The 17,125-nt window shown below is 43.3% G+C and overlaps 1 protein-coding gene across 5 annotated transcripts in view; it reads left to right on the forward strand.

Annotated features, from left to right (window-relative positions):
* RIGI (RNA sensor RIG-I) overlaps window positions 1–17,117 on the forward strand; it is a 28,994-nt gene extending 11,877 nt beyond the window's left edge. For 3 of the 5 annotated variants that reach the window (XM_075411365.1, XM_075411366.1, XM_075411368.1), the window contains 8 exons: window positions 704–861; window positions 1,181–1,316; window positions 2,205–2,353; window positions 3,632–3,722; window positions 4,436–4,606; window positions 6,172–6,323; window positions 11,513–11,659; window positions 13,990–17,117. In XM_075411365.1, coding sequence (XP_075267480.1) covers window positions 704–861; window positions 1,181–1,316; window positions 2,205–2,353; window positions 3,632–3,722; window positions 4,436–4,606; window positions 6,172–6,323; window positions 11,513–11,659; window positions 13,990–14,289 — 1,304 coding nt within the window. In that variant the 3' untranslated portion in view covers window positions 14,290–17,117. The remainder of the gene's footprint in view (window positions 1–703; window positions 862–1,180; window positions 1,317–2,204; window positions 2,354–3,631; window positions 3,723–4,435; window positions 4,607–6,171; window positions 6,324–11,512; window positions 11,660–13,989) is intronic. The other 2 variants (XR_012761929.1, XM_075411367.1) reach the window with 2 other exon arrangements.
* The last annotated feature ends 8 nt before the right edge of the window (window positions 17,118–17,125 follow it).

Here is a 17,125-nt window from a genome sequence, read left to right on the forward strand (position 1 = left end):
CGTGACAAACAGGTCCTGAGTAGTTCTGCCTGAAGAACAGGCCCTTGGATAATATGCCTTTACCACAGACTGTGTAGCGAATGAAGACTTGACTATTGATTAGCTGGTAATTCAAGGAGCAAAGCACATGCAGTGTCTTCAATACTGTAGGCTTATTATAGGAGAAGTGAGCTCTAATTTTATTGCTAAAGAATCTGCAGATATGTGTATGTACATAGATCCTCAGTTGAACTGTACTGGGTTAATTTTAGCTGAACATCTGAGTATATGTTGGAACACAGGGAGTGAAGAAGACAGAACCAGACTCTTCTCAGATGGTTCCCAAATGCATGTCAGGAAGCAGTTGGCACAAATAGAAATACTTAAACAACAGGAAGAACTTATTTGCTGTAAGGGTGGTCAAACACTGGAGCAGGTTGCCTGAATAAGTTGTGGAGTCTCCATCCTTGGAAGTACTCAGAATCCATTTGCACATGATTCTGAGTGGCTGGCTCTGGGTGACCCTGCTTTGAGCAGAGGGTTGGACTAAAGACCTCCACAGGTGCCTTCCAGCCTCAGTGATTCTGTGATTGTGTTGTACAGTGTTCTTCTGCATAGGCTTTTTAGACATAACATTCTTGGAAGTTGTGTTATCTCCTTGCTAACTGTTCTGGTTATTTGTTAGTCAAGATGAACAAATATTTGTTTCCTCCTTCTTTACTAGATACTATCTCTCAAATCAACAAGAAGGATTTTGGAACACAGCAATATGAACACTGGATAGTTGCCACTCAGAAGAAATGCAGACTGTTGCAACTGGCAGATAAGGAGAAGGAGAGCAGCATTTGTAGACACCTTTTCGTTTGCACTGAACACCTGCGGGTAAGTGTATATCCTCTTCCCTTTCATACAGAGGTGGAGCCACACTGTTCCTTCTGATACAGGTATGTTCATCTAGGAACAGGTTTTGAAGCTAATCATTTTATCTGACACAGGCTAAAGCATAGTGTGTAAGAGTTGTGTCTTAAGATACTCACTGAGAACAGTATAGTGCAGAGGAGACTTGGTAACGCTTGTGTTGTGATGCAAATGGAAGAACAATACAAGTTTGTAATACATAATCTAGCTGAATAAAATTTGTGTTCATCCCCTGTCCCACAGAAAATGAGGCTTAAATGTGTATGTCTCTCTTCCTGAGCAGAAGTTCAACGATGCTCTCATCATCAGTGAAGATGCCCGCATCGAAGATGCTTTAGCCTACCTAACTGAATTTTTCACAAATGTCAAAAATGGGCCATATACAGAGTTAGAGAAGCAACTGACAGCCAAATTTGAAGGTATTTCACACGTTACCTGTGACAGTTGCAGGGGAGAAGAGGGCTTATGGTAGGGTGATCCAGGTGTTTGCTTCAGACTAAGTGTGGTTGTTTTTCTGGAAACTTTGCACTTTTCAGAAGATGTAGAGCCTGGTGGGTGCAAGTGTAGTGTTAGGGTAGGTGGGGAGGAACTGACTTTCTGGGACTTCAGGCTTCTAGTGCAGGAGCTAAGCAAGTAGTAGTAATTGTGTCTAGATGCTGTAGTGGGTTCTTATGTGCCTGACTTGGAGATAAGGCTGTGGTGTCCTTAAGGGTGTGCCCCACAAGTAGGGGCGTGATCTACAATTGTGGATGCTGGTAGCATTAGATAAGGCAACATGCGCTGCCCAGCCTCCTCCTGCCCAATGCTCCTGGATGACTCCCGCACTGCTGGGAAGCAGCATCTGGCCCTTGTACCCTTGTGATTAAAAGCTTGAGGTTGTATGATCCCTAACGTCTGATTTAGTAGCAGTCTGCTGTAGACCAGCCTGTGATCTGGTGTGCTGCAGTGTCGACTGCATTTTTATATAACTGGGCTGTCTGCCCTCTAGTGTCAGTTGTTCCCTAGGAAGAAATAGCACCGCTCTTTGCAACAACGGAGGGTGTTCTGTTGCTGTCTTTTGATGCATGGTATGTCACGGAGGTTCTCCTGTCGGTTTTCTACAAAATGTGAGAGATTCAGAAATATTTTTTCTAGGGATTTTGTTGCATTGAACCGATAGCTTTCTTTGCTTGCATCTGAAATAATGGTATAGAAAATAAAAATGGATGCTAAAGAGAATGTGGGTGGCATTTGAAAGTAAGTTTGAGTGAGAATTCTGTTTTCTGCATTAAAGGTAAATTATTCAAGACACTGCTGTTTTATTCCAGAGAAAGAACCAGAACTGACTGCCCTTTCAAAAGATGAATCAAACGGCAATCCCAAGCTGGAGGAGCTTGCTTGCATCCTGGATGAAGCATATCGCTATAACCCACAGACTCGCACTCTTCTCTTTGCTAAGACAAGAGCCTTAGTAGCTGTGAGACATTTCTTTTTAAAGCTCCTAAAATAGGAAGTGAGAAAATGTGCCTCTTATTATCCTTCCCCTTTTGATCTGAAAATAGAAAAATATGCATGTATTTGATCTTCCTAAGAAAATATTTATCTTTCTGTATCTTCCTAAACACTGCTGTGCTGCGACAGGATGAAGGCTTTTTTTTTCTTTTTCTAAAAAAACACAGTACAGGGGTGGTCTCTTTCATCACTTCTTCTTGCTACAGGTCATAGTTGATCATTAAGCTGTCAGATTTTTACTTTAGGTCTGAAGTCAGTTTTAACAAAATGTGTTAGAAGGTTTTTGGCTTTAATGTGGCAGTGTTATAAACCAGCAGCTCTGCTCTATTACTGACTGCCTGTGAGGAGGTATTTATAAGTTTCCTGGAGGATTTCCTACAGGCTCAAAGGGAGTCTGTGCCCTGGCATGTGTTCTTGCTCAACAAAAGGGAAAGACTGTGTGGAGCGGTTGTTCTCTGGACCCTTCTGATGCATTGGTCTATTTCATACTTGCTTAGGATGAAGGATCTAGGCTGGATGATATTTTTTCTCCCTTCCTACAATGTTATTCCCAGAAGAAGTTCATACTTGAAATAAGTGTGCTGCTAAACACTAGCTTCAGTAGCTCTTAAACATTTACTGCAAGGTATCATAGTTTCTAGCCACTGTAAACAGATTTATCAGTTCAGAGTCCCAACCCCCATTTTATCCTTGGGTATAGACATGCTGCATGAATTGCAAACCAGAAAAAAAATAAAGGCAGGCTAAAGTCCAAACTAACAACACCAAATATCTGCTGGGAATTTTCCATTATAGATGTAAATGCTTGGCTGAATTTTGTTCTTGTGTAAGAGCAGTTTGAAGGTGCTACTTTCACTGTGCAGTGAGGAAGTGCAGTTTGTTAATAGCAACTCATTTCCTTTGGATCCCAAAGGTGTAATATTCGGTGATCTGTGGGTTTATAAGAGAAAAAGACATACTTTTTTAGCGGAGAAAGGCTACTTTCTCTCTAGCCAGCCTTTAAGTTGCAAGGGTGGGAAAAGTGGAAATCAGTTCTGGCATGGTCGGACCTGGCATCATGACTGTACACTTACTTTCTCACCTGTTGATGGATGTTCTCTCTTGATGCAGAAGTTCCACCTTCTTTTCTGCTTTCGGTTCTCGGAAGTATTAGTTGTCTAGGCAAGCATGGGCAGGATCTACCTATCTATCGCAGACTAGCATTTCATCTGGACAGGATCTAACTCCCTGATTTGCTTTCCAGGCTTTGAAGAAGTGGATAGAATCAAACCCTCTACTTAGCCATATAAAGCCAGATGTGCTGATGGGTCGTGGAACAAGAGATCAAATAACAGGTACAGAGGTTTGCACTGAGGAATACCAGTTGCTAGACCTATGGTGGCTACACTGCTAAAATTGTTCTACTCTTTCTGTGTTCACCTTCTGTGCTCTTAAACAGAGGAAGGTCAGGCAAGTTTGTGCTATGCTTTCTTCCATATCTAGAAGACCTTTAACCAATCCTAAGGAGATGCTTGGTTTTTCTGTCCAGAATCTTCGGTTAAAGCAGCAGTAACACTATCAGTGACCCTTTGCTGCAGGATCCTTTTGCTAATTCAAAAGAACTTTAGAAACTGTTCACTGTTATGGCTTCTTCAGATTACTTCTAGTAGTACTTTCCCTCTTCCTTTTACAGATCCCTCTCTTATTTTGTGTTTGGTGGCACAAAGACATTTTAAGGCAGAATGGAAGCTACAGCTGAAATTAATTGTGCACAGCTTAAGTTAAGAGTTAGCTTGGGCTTAAAATAACTAAGCTGTATGGGTCTTTCTAATAAAGATCAACTAGGTGCTGTGTCTGAAATAATGTTTCCCAGGGTGACACTTCTTGTGGCACATCAACAGGAATTCCTGCTCAGTGGTATAGCATGCAGCCAGCTGCATATGCAAACTTAAAGAACTTTTCCAGATCGAAAAGGACATGTTCATTTCTAATCATGTGTGTAAGAGCAGCTGTCTTGCTCAAGGAACTCTTCAGTGTTTGTTCCTGACACGGTTTCTTGGTACTGTAGGTATGACCCTGCCAATGCAGAAGGGTGTACTGGATGCATTCAGAACCAACACAGACAGCAGACTGCTAATTGCTACATCTGTTGCTGACGAAGGCATTGATATTTCTGCATGTAACCTTGTTGTGCTCTATGAATACTTCGGTAATGTCATCAAAATGATCCAAGTCAGAGGTATGGAATTTCAGAGCTATTACTTTAGAAACTTGTTTTGGCCTAGAAATGGGCATAAAGTGCTACTGAATGGCACCTTGGAAATACTACAGTAATATGTGCATGTCTTCTTGTTGTTTCTCTGTGCTCCTGAGTGAAGTCAGATGAATGATGGCACCAGACATAACAAATTTGTTCACAGAACTGAGTCCTTGATGTTGTGTGACTTTTCTTTTGCCATGGAAATTAGCCATGCTGCACAAGGTTATTGAACTGTTGAGGACTGATCCCTCAAGTAGGTAATTATAATTATAAGCAGAAGTATGGCTAGAAGAGCTGTAGTCAGAAATGGCGCAAGTCATTCTGACTGACAGTTTACAAAGGACTGCTGCAATGGAATTTCATGTCTTTCCTTGGCTTCTGAAGGCCTTCCCCTGCCCAGGGGCTTATTACCAACCCAGCTACTCACATGTGCCCAACAGCTTCGCATGTGCAGACCTCTAACATTCGAGAGAAAAAAAAAAAAGGAGGGAGAAAAAAAGAAACCTCGTTTCTGCCTTGGCTTGTCTAAAGAAGCCTGTCAAGGCTTTGGTCTTAAATCTTGGTGACTTTACAATGCAGCCAGTAGAGGGGAATGAAGAGCCACACTAAATACTGGTTTCCGTTTAACATTCCTCAATATCATAAAACTGCCTACGTCTTTCAAGGGTGCATCTCCAATATTTTATCATATCAGCCAAGTAGTTAACTTCGTAATTTCATGGGAAGTGATCTCCATTGTACTTAGTCCTCTGCTTTCAGGATTTGTGTCCTGTGATTTTCTTATTTTTGTCTCATAATGAAATTATTGGCCCAGAATTCACATTTATGGGTGAAAGGGTAGTGTTTATTCTTAACAGGCCATTAAAGATGCTATGAAGATAAGCTGCATCGGTTTTAAACCACATAAAATCATTATTTTGGGGGAGTGGGAGCTCAAAAGCAAATGTGAATACTTTTTTTAACTGAAATACTTCTAAACTGGCATGAGATCCCTGTACTTCTTAGTTTGCCTGTGTCACAGCAACAAAAGGCAGGCAGGCTATAGGCATAGACAGGAGGAAGAGATGGCACTTGCTCCTGTTGTCTCTTTTCTTGCCAGCCCTGTATTTCCAGTTCGTCATTTTTTTTGTGATACACTATTTTTTTTTTAATAGACACCAATTAGCAGGGCAGAAAACTAGTAAGTAAGACTAAGATGAACTTTTCTTCTCTACATTTTTTCCACAAGAAGGCAGCAAGACGCTATACAGTAACTGAAGTGTCAAGCACAGCTGAACTTAAGTGGGGCAGGTCACAGAAGTAGGCAATGCAGCACTGGCTGGGGGATATCCATGACGATACTTGAAAGGGGGCATCTTGTTCTTGTTTGTCATTGAAGAAGAAAGAGCTGAGAGAATGCTATTTAGAAACAGCATTTTATGAATCTGATCATGGGAAACAAAAGCAACTACACAGAAGGTCCTTAATGCTCTGCTATGGCATTGGTGCTGCTTTTGCACATCTTATTTATCCTCTTTAGTTAGTCTTAACGTGTTACTGTATAGGTCGTGGAAGGGCAAAAGACAGCAAGTGCATCCTTGTGACAAGCAAAACAGAAGTGGTTGAGAGTGAGAGACATAACCGTTATAAGGAAGAAATGATGAATGAAGCTATTGAAAAGCTACAGAATTGGGATGAATCAACATTTGCAAGAAAGGTGTGTACTTTTGTGGCATTTTCATACTCAAATCTATAGGCATAATCTGTACCGACCTTCATCTGCTAGGGCTCTATCCAGGACCAAGTGATAACCTCAGGAAAGTGTTCACTCTATTTGGTTTCAGACCAAGGCTAGATCAGCAGAGAAGGGATAGTGTGTACTGCTAACTTGTAGAATGTCATCTGCACTGCAACTGTAAAAAATATAGAAGTTGAGGTAGAATTTATGTAAACTTCTCAGCTTAGAAATTAAATGTAAACTATTATGTCCACTGGAAGAAAAACATTGCTGTGTCTGCTTGGGATAGTGGACAGGGAGATGGGAAACTATGCAGTTAGTGGTAATATGTCCATTCATATTCGTGTTCAGAAGCACTTCATCTTTGCTGCAGGCCAGTACAAGTGCTTTTCTAAAGTTGTTTGTTGTCGTGACAAGTGCTTGTTGATTTCAGAGCAGTGGGAGATTTTAAGAAACCATTATTTGGGACATTAACAGGATGATGTTTGTGTTTGTACATGCTCTTCTGCTGGTGACTTCTTTTGTGCTGCCTACAGTACTGTTCATCTTTGCTTCAAGCAACGTCTGGCACATGAACAAGCTGAGTAGAACACCTCGGCACATATTCAGTGCTTTACATTAACCCTGCGGTGTGCTGTGCACTTACCAGATCAGAAAACATCAGGAGGGTAGAAAGAAGTGTCAGTAAGTTCTGGTGCTGAGGTGACATGCAAGAGGTGTCTCAGGCTAAGCCAATGATCAACCTTTGGTCAGGCAGGTTCCTGCCCAGGGCAGCAGGCATGTCTTTTTCATGACCTTCCCAGGTGGCCTTCCATAATATGTACAACGCTCTGCAAGTGGAACCAAATGATGAGGATGATGGTTCATCTAGTTGGGAGGTGTTGCTGAGGTTAAGTTGGCCTATACCCTGTGTCCAAACCACTTCCATGAAGAAAAAAAGATGGGTCATTGTCATAGAAGGGTCTCTTCTGTAGGGAACAGAAGGCCTGGTATGCCGACTGGACCCACTTCTTGTGGAAGTCTGCTGCCTACCTGGGTCCCGGGTTAAAGATGTGAAGAGAAAACTTGCCACCCTGCTATGGCCCTCGGATTATTATCCATTATTGATTTTTCATGTAGGCAGTGATGAAGTTGCATCAAGAGGGCAATCAAAAGAGACTTCAGGGCTTTGGGATGACTGGTTAAGGGATCAGGAGAACAAGTAGTGTTCTCCTCTATCCTTCCAGTTGCAGGGAATGATAAAGGAAGAAACAAGAGGAGCCAGCAGATCAATACCTGGCTCTGAGCCTGGTGTCACTGGGAAAATTTTGGGTTTTTAGATCATGGGTCAGCCTACATGACACCAGGCCTGCTGGCAACAGATGGGTTACACCTGTCTCAAAGCAGGAAAAGGATCTTTGCGCAGGAGGTAGCAAGGCTTATTGAAAGAGTTTTAAACTAGACTTGAAGCAGAAAAGGTATAAAACCAGTCTTACTAGAGATAAGCCTGGGGGCAGCTGCCAATGTTTGAGGGACCGTGTGCTAGCGAGGTCCTTCGGTCTGCCATCACAGTGGAGGTGAGGGATGGAGATCCACACAGCAGCAAAGACACAAGGGTTATTGATGTCTTAGAAACCACAGAAGTGCCTGAGAACAGTCACATAGGAATTAGGGCTTCTCCTCCAATAAAGGTGGCGGGATCAATAGCGCAACTGAAGTGCATCTACACCAATGCATGTAGCATGGGCAACGAACAGGAGGAGTTGGAAGCCACTGTGCAGCTGGAAAACTGGGATACAGTTGTAATCACGGAAACATGGTGGGATGACTCACACAACTAGAGTGCTGCAATGGATGACTATAAGCTCTTCAGAAGGGATAGGCAAGGAAGGAGAGGTGGTGGGGTAGCCCTGGATGTTAGGGAGTGTTTTGACTGTCTAGAGCTTGACAATGGGATGAAAAAGTCGAGTGTTTATGAGTGAGAATCAGGGGGAAGGCCAACAACGCAGCTGTCATGGTGGGAGTCTGTTATAGACCACCCAACCAGGATGAAAACGCAGATGAAATATTCTATAAACAGCTCATAGAAGTCTCACAATTGCTAGCCCTTGTTCTTGTGGAGGGCTTCAACTTACCAGATGTCTGCTGCAAATACAATATAGTGGAGAAGAAACAGTCTAGGATGTTGCTGGAGTGTGTGGAAAGTAACTTCCAGACTCACTTGGTGAGCAAGCCAACTAGGGAAGGTGCCCCACTGGACCTGTTTGTGAACAGAGAAGGACTTGTGGGTGATGTGATGATTGGAGGCCATCTTGAGCACACCAATCATGAAATGATAGTTTCTGATTCCTGATAAAGTAAGGAGGGGGCTTAGCAGAACGGCCTTGGACTTCTGGAAAGCAGGCTTTGGCCTGTCTAGGGGCCTGGCTGAGAGAGTCCCTTGGGAGGCAGTCCTAAAGGTCCAATGAGTGCAGGAAGGCTGGACATTCTTCAGGAAGGAAATGTTAAAGGTGCAGGAGCAGGCCATGCCCATGTGCCGAAAGACAAGATGGTGGGGAAGACGACCGGCCTCGCTGAACAGGGAGCTCTTGCTGGGACTCAGGAAGAAAAAGGAGAGTTTATAACCTTTGGAAGAAGAAGCAGGCAACTCGGGAGGACTACAAAGATGTCATGAGGTTATGCAGGCAGAAAATTAGAAGGGCCAAAGCCCAATTAGAACTTAATCTGGCTACTGCTGTACAAGAAAATGAAAAATATTTCTAGAAATACATTAACAACAAAAGGAGGGTGAAGGAGAATCTCCATCCTTTATTGGATGCAAAGGGAAACATAGTGACAAAGGATGAGGAAGAGGATGAGGTACTTAATGTCTTCTTTGCCTCAGTCTTTAATAGTAAGACCAGTTATTCTTGGGGTACCCAGCCCCCCGAGCTGGAAGACAGGAATGGGGAGCAGAATGAAGCCCTCATAATCCAAGGGGAAATGGTTATCAACCTGCTACACCGCTAAGACATACACAAGTCTATGGGGTTGGATGGGATCCAGGTACTAAGGGAGCTGGTGGAAGTGCTCACAAAGCCACTTTTCTGTCATTTATCAGCAGTTCTGGCTAACTGGGAAGGTCCCAGTTGTCTAGACGTTAGCAAATGTGGCGCCCATCTACAAGAAGGGCCAGAAGGAGGATGTGGGGAACTACAGGCCTGTGAGTCCGACCTTGGTGCCAGGGAAGGTTATGGAACAGATCACCTTGAGTGCCATCATGTGGCACACATAGGACAACCAGGGGATCAGGCCCAGCCAGCATGGGTTCATGGAAAGCAGGTCCAGCTTGACCAACCTGATCTCCTGCTATGACCAGGTGACCTGCCTAGTGGATGAGGGAATGCCTTTGGATGTTATCTACCTGGACTTCCGCAAAGCCCTTGACACCATTTCCCACAGCATTCTTCTGGAGAAACTGGCCGCTCATGGCTTGGTCAGGCATGATCTTTGCTGGGTAAAAAACTGGCTGGATGGCCAGGCCCAAAGAGTTGTGGTAAATGGAGTTAAATCCAGTTGGCGGCTGGTTACAATCGGTGTCCCCAGGGCTCAGTTTTGGGGCTGGTCTTGTTTAATGCCTTTATCAATCATCACGATGAAGGGATCAAGTGCTCCATCAGTAAGTTTGCAGATGACACCAAGTTAGGTGGGAGTGTCCATCTGCTTGAGGGTAGGCAGGCTCTGCAGAGCGATCTGGAGAGACTGGATCAATGGGCCAAGGCCAACTGTATGAGATTCAACAAGGCCGAATGCCAGGTCCTGCACTTCGGTCACAACAACCCCATGCAATGCTACAGGCTTGGGGAGGAGTGGCTGGAAAGCTGCCTGGTGGAAAAGGATCTTGGGGTGTTGGTTGACAGCCAGCTGAACATGAGCCAGCAGTGTGCCCAGGTGGCCAAGAAGGCCAATGGCATCGTGGCTTGGATCAGGAATGGTGTGGCCAGCAGGAGCAGGGAGGGGATCGTGCCCCTGTACTCGGCACTGGTGAGGCTGCAGCTGGAGTACTGTGTTCAGTTTTGGGCCCCTCACTACAAGAAGGACATTGAGGTGCTGGAGCGTGTCCAGAGAAAGGCAGCGAGGCTGGTGAAGGGGCTGGAGAACAAGTCTTACGAGGAGCAGTTGAGGGAGCTGGGGCTGTTTAGTCTGGAGGAGGCTGAGGGGGAACCTTATCGCTCTCTACAACTACCTGAAAGGAGGTTGTAGCGAGGTGGGTGCTGGGTCTCTTCTTCCAAGTAACTAGTGATAGGATGAGAGGAAACGGCCTCAAGTTGTGCCAGGGGAGGTTTAGGTTGGATATTAAGAAAAATTTCTTCACTGGAAGGGTTCTCAAGCACTAGAACAGGCTGCCCAGGGAAGTGGCTGAGTCACCATCCCTGGAGGTATTTAAAAGACGTGTAGATGCAGCGGTTAGGGACGTGGTTTAGTTCAACTTGGCAGCGTTAGGTTTGCGGTTGGACTCAATGTTCTTGAAGGTCTTTTCCAACCTAAATGATTCTATGAGTCTGTCTTCCTAGACCTTTGTAACAAATTTCCCAGAGAAGACTGGAATAAGCCAGTGGCAGCCACTACAGATAAAAGGCTTTGTGCATGGTTCTGCCATATCCCTGAGCATTCGCAGATTTACCCAAGCTTTCAGAGACGGAGCTGTGCATCGAAGAATGTCCAAGGCCCTCTAGCCTTTGTGAAGTTTCTTCTGCCACATCCGAGGCTTGGTTTGACTGCTTCTGCTTCTGTTTCTGCATGATCTGCAGGTTTCCAGCTCCAGGCCTTAGCTGTTGCCTCTTTCTCTGACTGCAATTTGTGTGGTCTCTGGAGCCTTCTTTCCAAACCGTGAGCTTCCCAGAGCTCTAGGGAGTCTCACATGGACTTGATAGTGTTATGACCAACTGGGCCCTAAGGGCATAGAGGGGAGAAAAGAACAGATGACAGAAATGCTGTCCATTATGTGGTCTTATTCGAGCCTTGCATTCTTAACCTGACAAATGTACCATGTACTTCCTTTAGTGTGAGTTGCTAGAACAACACATGTTCTGTTTGTCTGCTTTTAAGTAATAGGTTCGTAGCTGTTACACATCCTGAGTCATGTTTAGATAGGCATGGGGGCTTCTTTTAATTTCATAATGATCTTGATTTTTATTTATTTACTAAAGGTACATGACCTGCAAATGAAGGAAAAGATATTACGAGATTACAGGAAGAATGAAACCAGACCTAAGATAGTGCAAGGGAAGAAAAACCTTCTGTGTGGAAAATGCAAGGCATATGCCTGCAGTACAGATGACATCAGAGTTATAAAGGTATGTCTGTATGGAAACCCAAGTCCGTGAACACCAGAGAAGTCAGCAATATTGAACTAACAGCTTGTTTATCAGTGTGGAAGGTAGGCTATTTTGTGCAAACTGGAGCAGAACAAAATTCTGAGTAAATCAGTAAACGACACGACCAGTCATAAGTACGGCTGTACCATGTTGTCACAGAATCACAGGACCACAGAAGGGAAGGAGTTGGAAGGGACCTCTGGGCACCATCTAGTCCAGCCCCCCTGCCGAAGCAGGGTCACCTAGAGAAGGTTGCAGAGGACCTTGTCCAGGCGGGTCTTGAATATCTCCAGAGAAGGAGACTCCACAGCCTCCCTGGGCACCCTGTTCCAGTGCTCAGTCACCCTCAGAGGGAAGAAGTTCTTCCTCATGTTCAGATGGAACTTCCTATGCTTTGGTTTGTGCCCGTTGCCCCTTGTCCTGTTGCTGGGCACCACTGAAAAGAGTCTGGCCCCATCCTCCTGACACCCACCCTTCAGATATTTATAAGCATTTATAAGGTCCCCTCACAGCCTTATTCAGACTAAACAAGTCCAGCTCCCTCAGCCTCTCCTCATAGGAGAGATGCTCCAGTCCCCTCGTCATCCTCGTAGCCCTCCGCTGGATTCTCTCCAGTAGCTCCTCATCTTTCTTGAACTGGGGAGCCCAGAACTGGACAGAGTACTCCAGATGGGGCCTCGCTAGGGCAGAGTGGAGGGAAGGAGAACCTCCCTTGACCTACTGGCCACACTCTTCTTAATGGACTCCAGGAGATCATTGGACTAAATACGTGCTATGACAGGAATCAGTTCAGTTTTCCTGAATCCCCTCTGTTAGTAATTTACGATTTTTGTGGAAAATGATGTGATCTTCAGTGACATAACCTACTATTGTAAAATATTTACTTTCCCAATTAGCATAAGATTGGAAGTCTTCATGCAGTTGAGAGAGTTCTCCCACCATTTCTATTGACTGAAAATTATCTGTACAAAGTACTGAGATCAGCTCACTGTTTAGCTCCTTGGCTTATGGGCCAGTTTTCAGCTTTGAAAGGCAAGGCAAACCATGGTTTTAGAAGAGGAGCTCTTTAATTCTTAAATATTAGTTTTCCATTCTTTAGGTAGTTCACATTGCTTCTGTGTGTCTCATGGAGACATTTTTATTTTACTTTCTGAACTTGAAGAGTTTCTCTGTAGGCCTAAGAAGCCAATACTCTACACATGGAAGGTGGTGATCACGAAAGAGAGCCTCCCTGGGCACTTTCAGCCTGTCTAGTTCTGAAGCTTGTTATTTTGAAGCTGCTTCTATTTGTGCTGCTCTGAAAAGTGCAGTTGTGATGTGATAAGGGGCTTCACGCCACAGCTGAGCATTAGAGTGCTTGTCATCAGGCACTTCCCTTTTTAATCAGGAAAATATTTTTTGTTTGTTTGTTTTTACCAGCTGTTTTTGGAATGTAGATTCTGTTCACTGCTCCTCTGCACAGGCAAGATCCACAGGCGAGGAGCTGGGAATAGCCCAGCCTTGTGAAAACCTAGTTACATTTCTTTGACAAATATCAAGGGATATCTAACACACACCTCTGACTGTTAGTCCATTTTGTGCTGCCGGCTTATTACCGATACCTGTGCAAATAGATCTGAGAGTTCAGGAAACTCTTCAAAAAGTGTTTTCGCTTAGTACTCTGCAAATAAGCCCACGCAATATTTTAAATGACCCCTACAAACTGAGTTTCGTCACAGTTCAGCAAATATGTCTTTAATGGAAGTTACATTTCAGGAGGAACTAGCATTTTCAGACTCCAGCTCAAATTGCACATATGCTTTCAAATTAAGTTGTTAATTTTTTAATCTTTGTTTATACATGTTATAAACAACCACTGTAAATCCTTTACCATGTTAGGGTTACTTTTTCTACCACTGCAGAGCAATTGCATCACCCGTCATGGCCATATAGCTAAAATGAGTGGGAAGCAGGAGTCTGCCAAGTTGTCTGTTGTCCAGATGACCCTGTTAGTTTTATGCACAAGGCTTTAATAGTGCAAGCGTGATTTTTAAAGAAGCTAAGCAAGTTCAAATAAGTATAAGCTAGTGACTGGTGATACATAGTAATTTTGATTTTGATAAGGCCAGGCCTGGGCCTTTCTAGTACCTGGTATTTAATGGATGGGGAAAAAAAAGCGCGGTGAGGCAAGGGGGCTGGAAGGTGAGCCTCCTGAATGACAGGGAGCACCCAACCAGAGAAGTGGTATTTGTGAGGGGAAGGGGAATGTCAGGAAAAAAACGAGGAATGGTGTTTCGGCTATTAAGCGCTTCTGCAATATATTGTTTCAGGAATCTCATCACATCGTCCTAGGAGACGCATTCAAGGAACGTTACATAACAAAGCTGCACACGAAGAAAGCCCAGTTTGATTGTTTTGTGAAAAAAAGCAAGATGCACTGCCAAAATACTAATTGCCAGCATGACTGGGGAATCATAGTGAAGTACAAGACATTCGATAATCTACCAGTGATCAAAATCAAAAGCTTTGTAGTTGAGAACGTTGACACGGGGACACAAATGGATTTTCAGAAATGGAGAAATATTAATTTTTCTTTGAAGAATTTTGATGTTGAAGAAACATCCAGCTGAACTCTGCATTTTAGTGCATGTATCACCCTACTGCACTGAGTGATATAGGGGATGATCTCTTTCCATGTATGAATTCTTGTTCTTTATGCTGTCTGATATGCCAGAATCTTCTTTGTTACTGGTAACTTCTGGTTGGATTGTACTTTCATGCAGACAACATGGCTTATGCATACTCACACCATAAGCACTACTTTAGCTACTTTTAAAGCTTTTTAAAAATAACTTATAATGCTTTATGCATTTTGGTATATAGAAAATTAAGAGAAAATGTCCAGTAACTTTTTTTTAAGGAAGATATTGCATCTTTTAAATCCATATTTAATAGAGAATGCTTCTGCAACAGTCTGAGAAAAGCAGTAGGGCTTCACAGAGCCCTCTTTGGGGATGCATCTTGGGGATTAAAATGGCTGCACTGTTTTCTTCTATCACTGCACGTTCATCAAGTTGCTGTTGCTGAAGTTGCATAATGGACATCTTTCTGTGTGTTGCTTAACTGAACAAGCCCCATGGGGGACAAGGCAGTGTCCTGTAAGATGGATGAAGGCTTAATTTAGATGGTGATTAGCATTTATCCTGAAGTCCTGTCTCATGAATTGGCATCTGTAATCTCTCAAGACACTGATATTAATTCTGCCGATTTCCTGTTAGAGCTGATGTAGAATTGGAACAAAGTCCAGGCACTAGTGTGTTTAAATCCCTCCTCCCCACCCAGATCTCAGACTTCTCTTGGAAAAACAGAAATTGCTACAGACACAGTTATGAAACATGGTTAAACTTGCACACTTTAAAGCACTTGCTAATTATACACATCTTCAACAAGCTTAATCTTCAATATTTCCAGAAGCAAGGTCAAATATATTTTCAGGTCTCTCTGTGCATTTGATAGTGTAATAAGGTAGGTATGTAGAAGAATTATGTCTGAAGCACCTGAACTCTGACAAATACAAACCACTTTGAACACGAACCTCACTCGAGAATCCAAAAAATATTCAACCTACCTAACGCGCTAGTCATTGAGACTTAGGGTGTTCTTCTAAACAGTGTTATGTGACATGAAAAGCAAAACGACTTTTTAAGCACTGCTTCGTGCACCACCCCAGTCCATGCCTTTACTGTGAAAGCTGTATGCACTGTGCAGGAAGCCTGAATCTCAGTCCCACAGTAACTTACTCTGTGCCTAGTTTTTACATAGTAAATTCACTGTTCTTATAGCTGCTTCCTGAAAGGAAACACAGAACAATGGATAAAGATGAGTTATGGCTGGATAATGCCTACTCTCCAAAAATACTAGGAACAAAGATTTTGAAGAAGGCTCATTTAGCATTTTCAAATTAAAAGTACGTGGAAAATCACAGTCCTTGAGAGTATCAGTTTGCTGTGTGAAATGGCCATCTGCTTCGGGACTCTTCGCATAAAAATTAACCAGTCTTAAGTTTCACAGCTTATAGTAATAACTACTGGGAAGTTAAGGGATGTGAGGAGTTTGTCTTTTCCTATTGTATGAATGCAAGGACTGCAGACTAAAACAACTTTGCAGTTCAGCCTAAATGAGCATAAAGGTTGATGAGGCAACACATTAATACGAATTCAACTTGACAGAACAAACCTATCTTCAGTACACAGTGGAGATGGGAGGGTGGGAAAGAACACCAGAACTCTACTTGACCTTTGAGAATACCTGAAGTTTTTTTGCAATTGAGCCCAAAGCTGCATATTTATTACCAAATAATGCCGAAGATTATGACCATATTAACAGCTCTGTTAAGATGTTTGACAGAATCACAGAACAGCTGAGGTTGAGAGGGACCTATAGCAGTCAGCTTGTGACCTACAGCAGTTTTCCCAGGACTATGTCCAGACAGCATCTGACCATCTCCAAGGATGGAGACACCACAGCCTCTCTGGGCAATCTCTTCCAGTCAATGCTTGGTCATCCTCACGGTAAAAAGTCTTTCCTGACGTTCAGAGGGAACCTCCTCTATTTCTGTTTGTGCCCATTGCTTCTTGTCCTGCCACTGGGCACCACTGAATAGAGCCTGGCTGCATCTTTTTTGTGCCCTCCATTCAGATATTTGTACACAAACAGCAGAGATGTCCCAGAGCCTTTCTCTTCAGCAAGCTAAACATTCCCAGTGTTCTCAGCTTGTCCTCATACAAGAGATGCTCCAGGCCCTGCAACATTGCAGTGGGCCTCTGCTGGAGTTGCTAGAGGAGCTCTTGTTTGCTGTAATCAAGAAGAGCTTGTTGCAGGTACAGTACAATCTCTATCCTCTTCTTAAGCATCTTTAATTCTTTCAGAACTATTTTCATTGTTTTTTTCCCAGATACAACTGGAGCCAACTGCACTAAAAAATACATTAGGAGATTACTTTGAAACAATTTTTCCACTACGTTATTGTTGTGGCAGTTGCTCTAAATACAGTGAAGAGTAAGAATTGGTACTATACCCTTGTTTGTCTCTGAGTAAGAGGGTATTTGTTATCACTGTAAATAGATTCATGTGGTATTGTGGACTGGGCAGTCACTGACTTCAGTGAATGCACTGGCATAATCACTGTTTGCTAACTGCCAAAAAATTGCCAGCAAGGATCTTGAAATTGTGGTAGATTGTCTTCTTAAGGACACAAACCAGAGGGAAATACATAATGTCAGTATTCTGTTGGGTTACAGAAGACTGACTGTATCTGACAGTATTTGTATTCATTCTGTCTTATGCAGATTATTCAAAGAAACAAGAATTAAAATATGAGAACTCAAGACTTGTATGACTGCTGCTACAGGGACAAAGAGAAGAGTTTAAAGGCAAAGCTTTGTGCTGCATCTTGATACAGAATAA

This window comes from Opisthocomus hoazin, chromosome Z, assembly GCF_030867145.1.
Source record: "Opisthocomus hoazin isolate bOpiHoa1 chromosome Z, bOpiHoa1.hap1, whole genome shotgun sequence".
NCBI lineage: Eukaryota > Metazoa > Chordata > Aves > Opisthocomiformes > Opisthocomidae > Opisthocomus > Opisthocomus hoazin.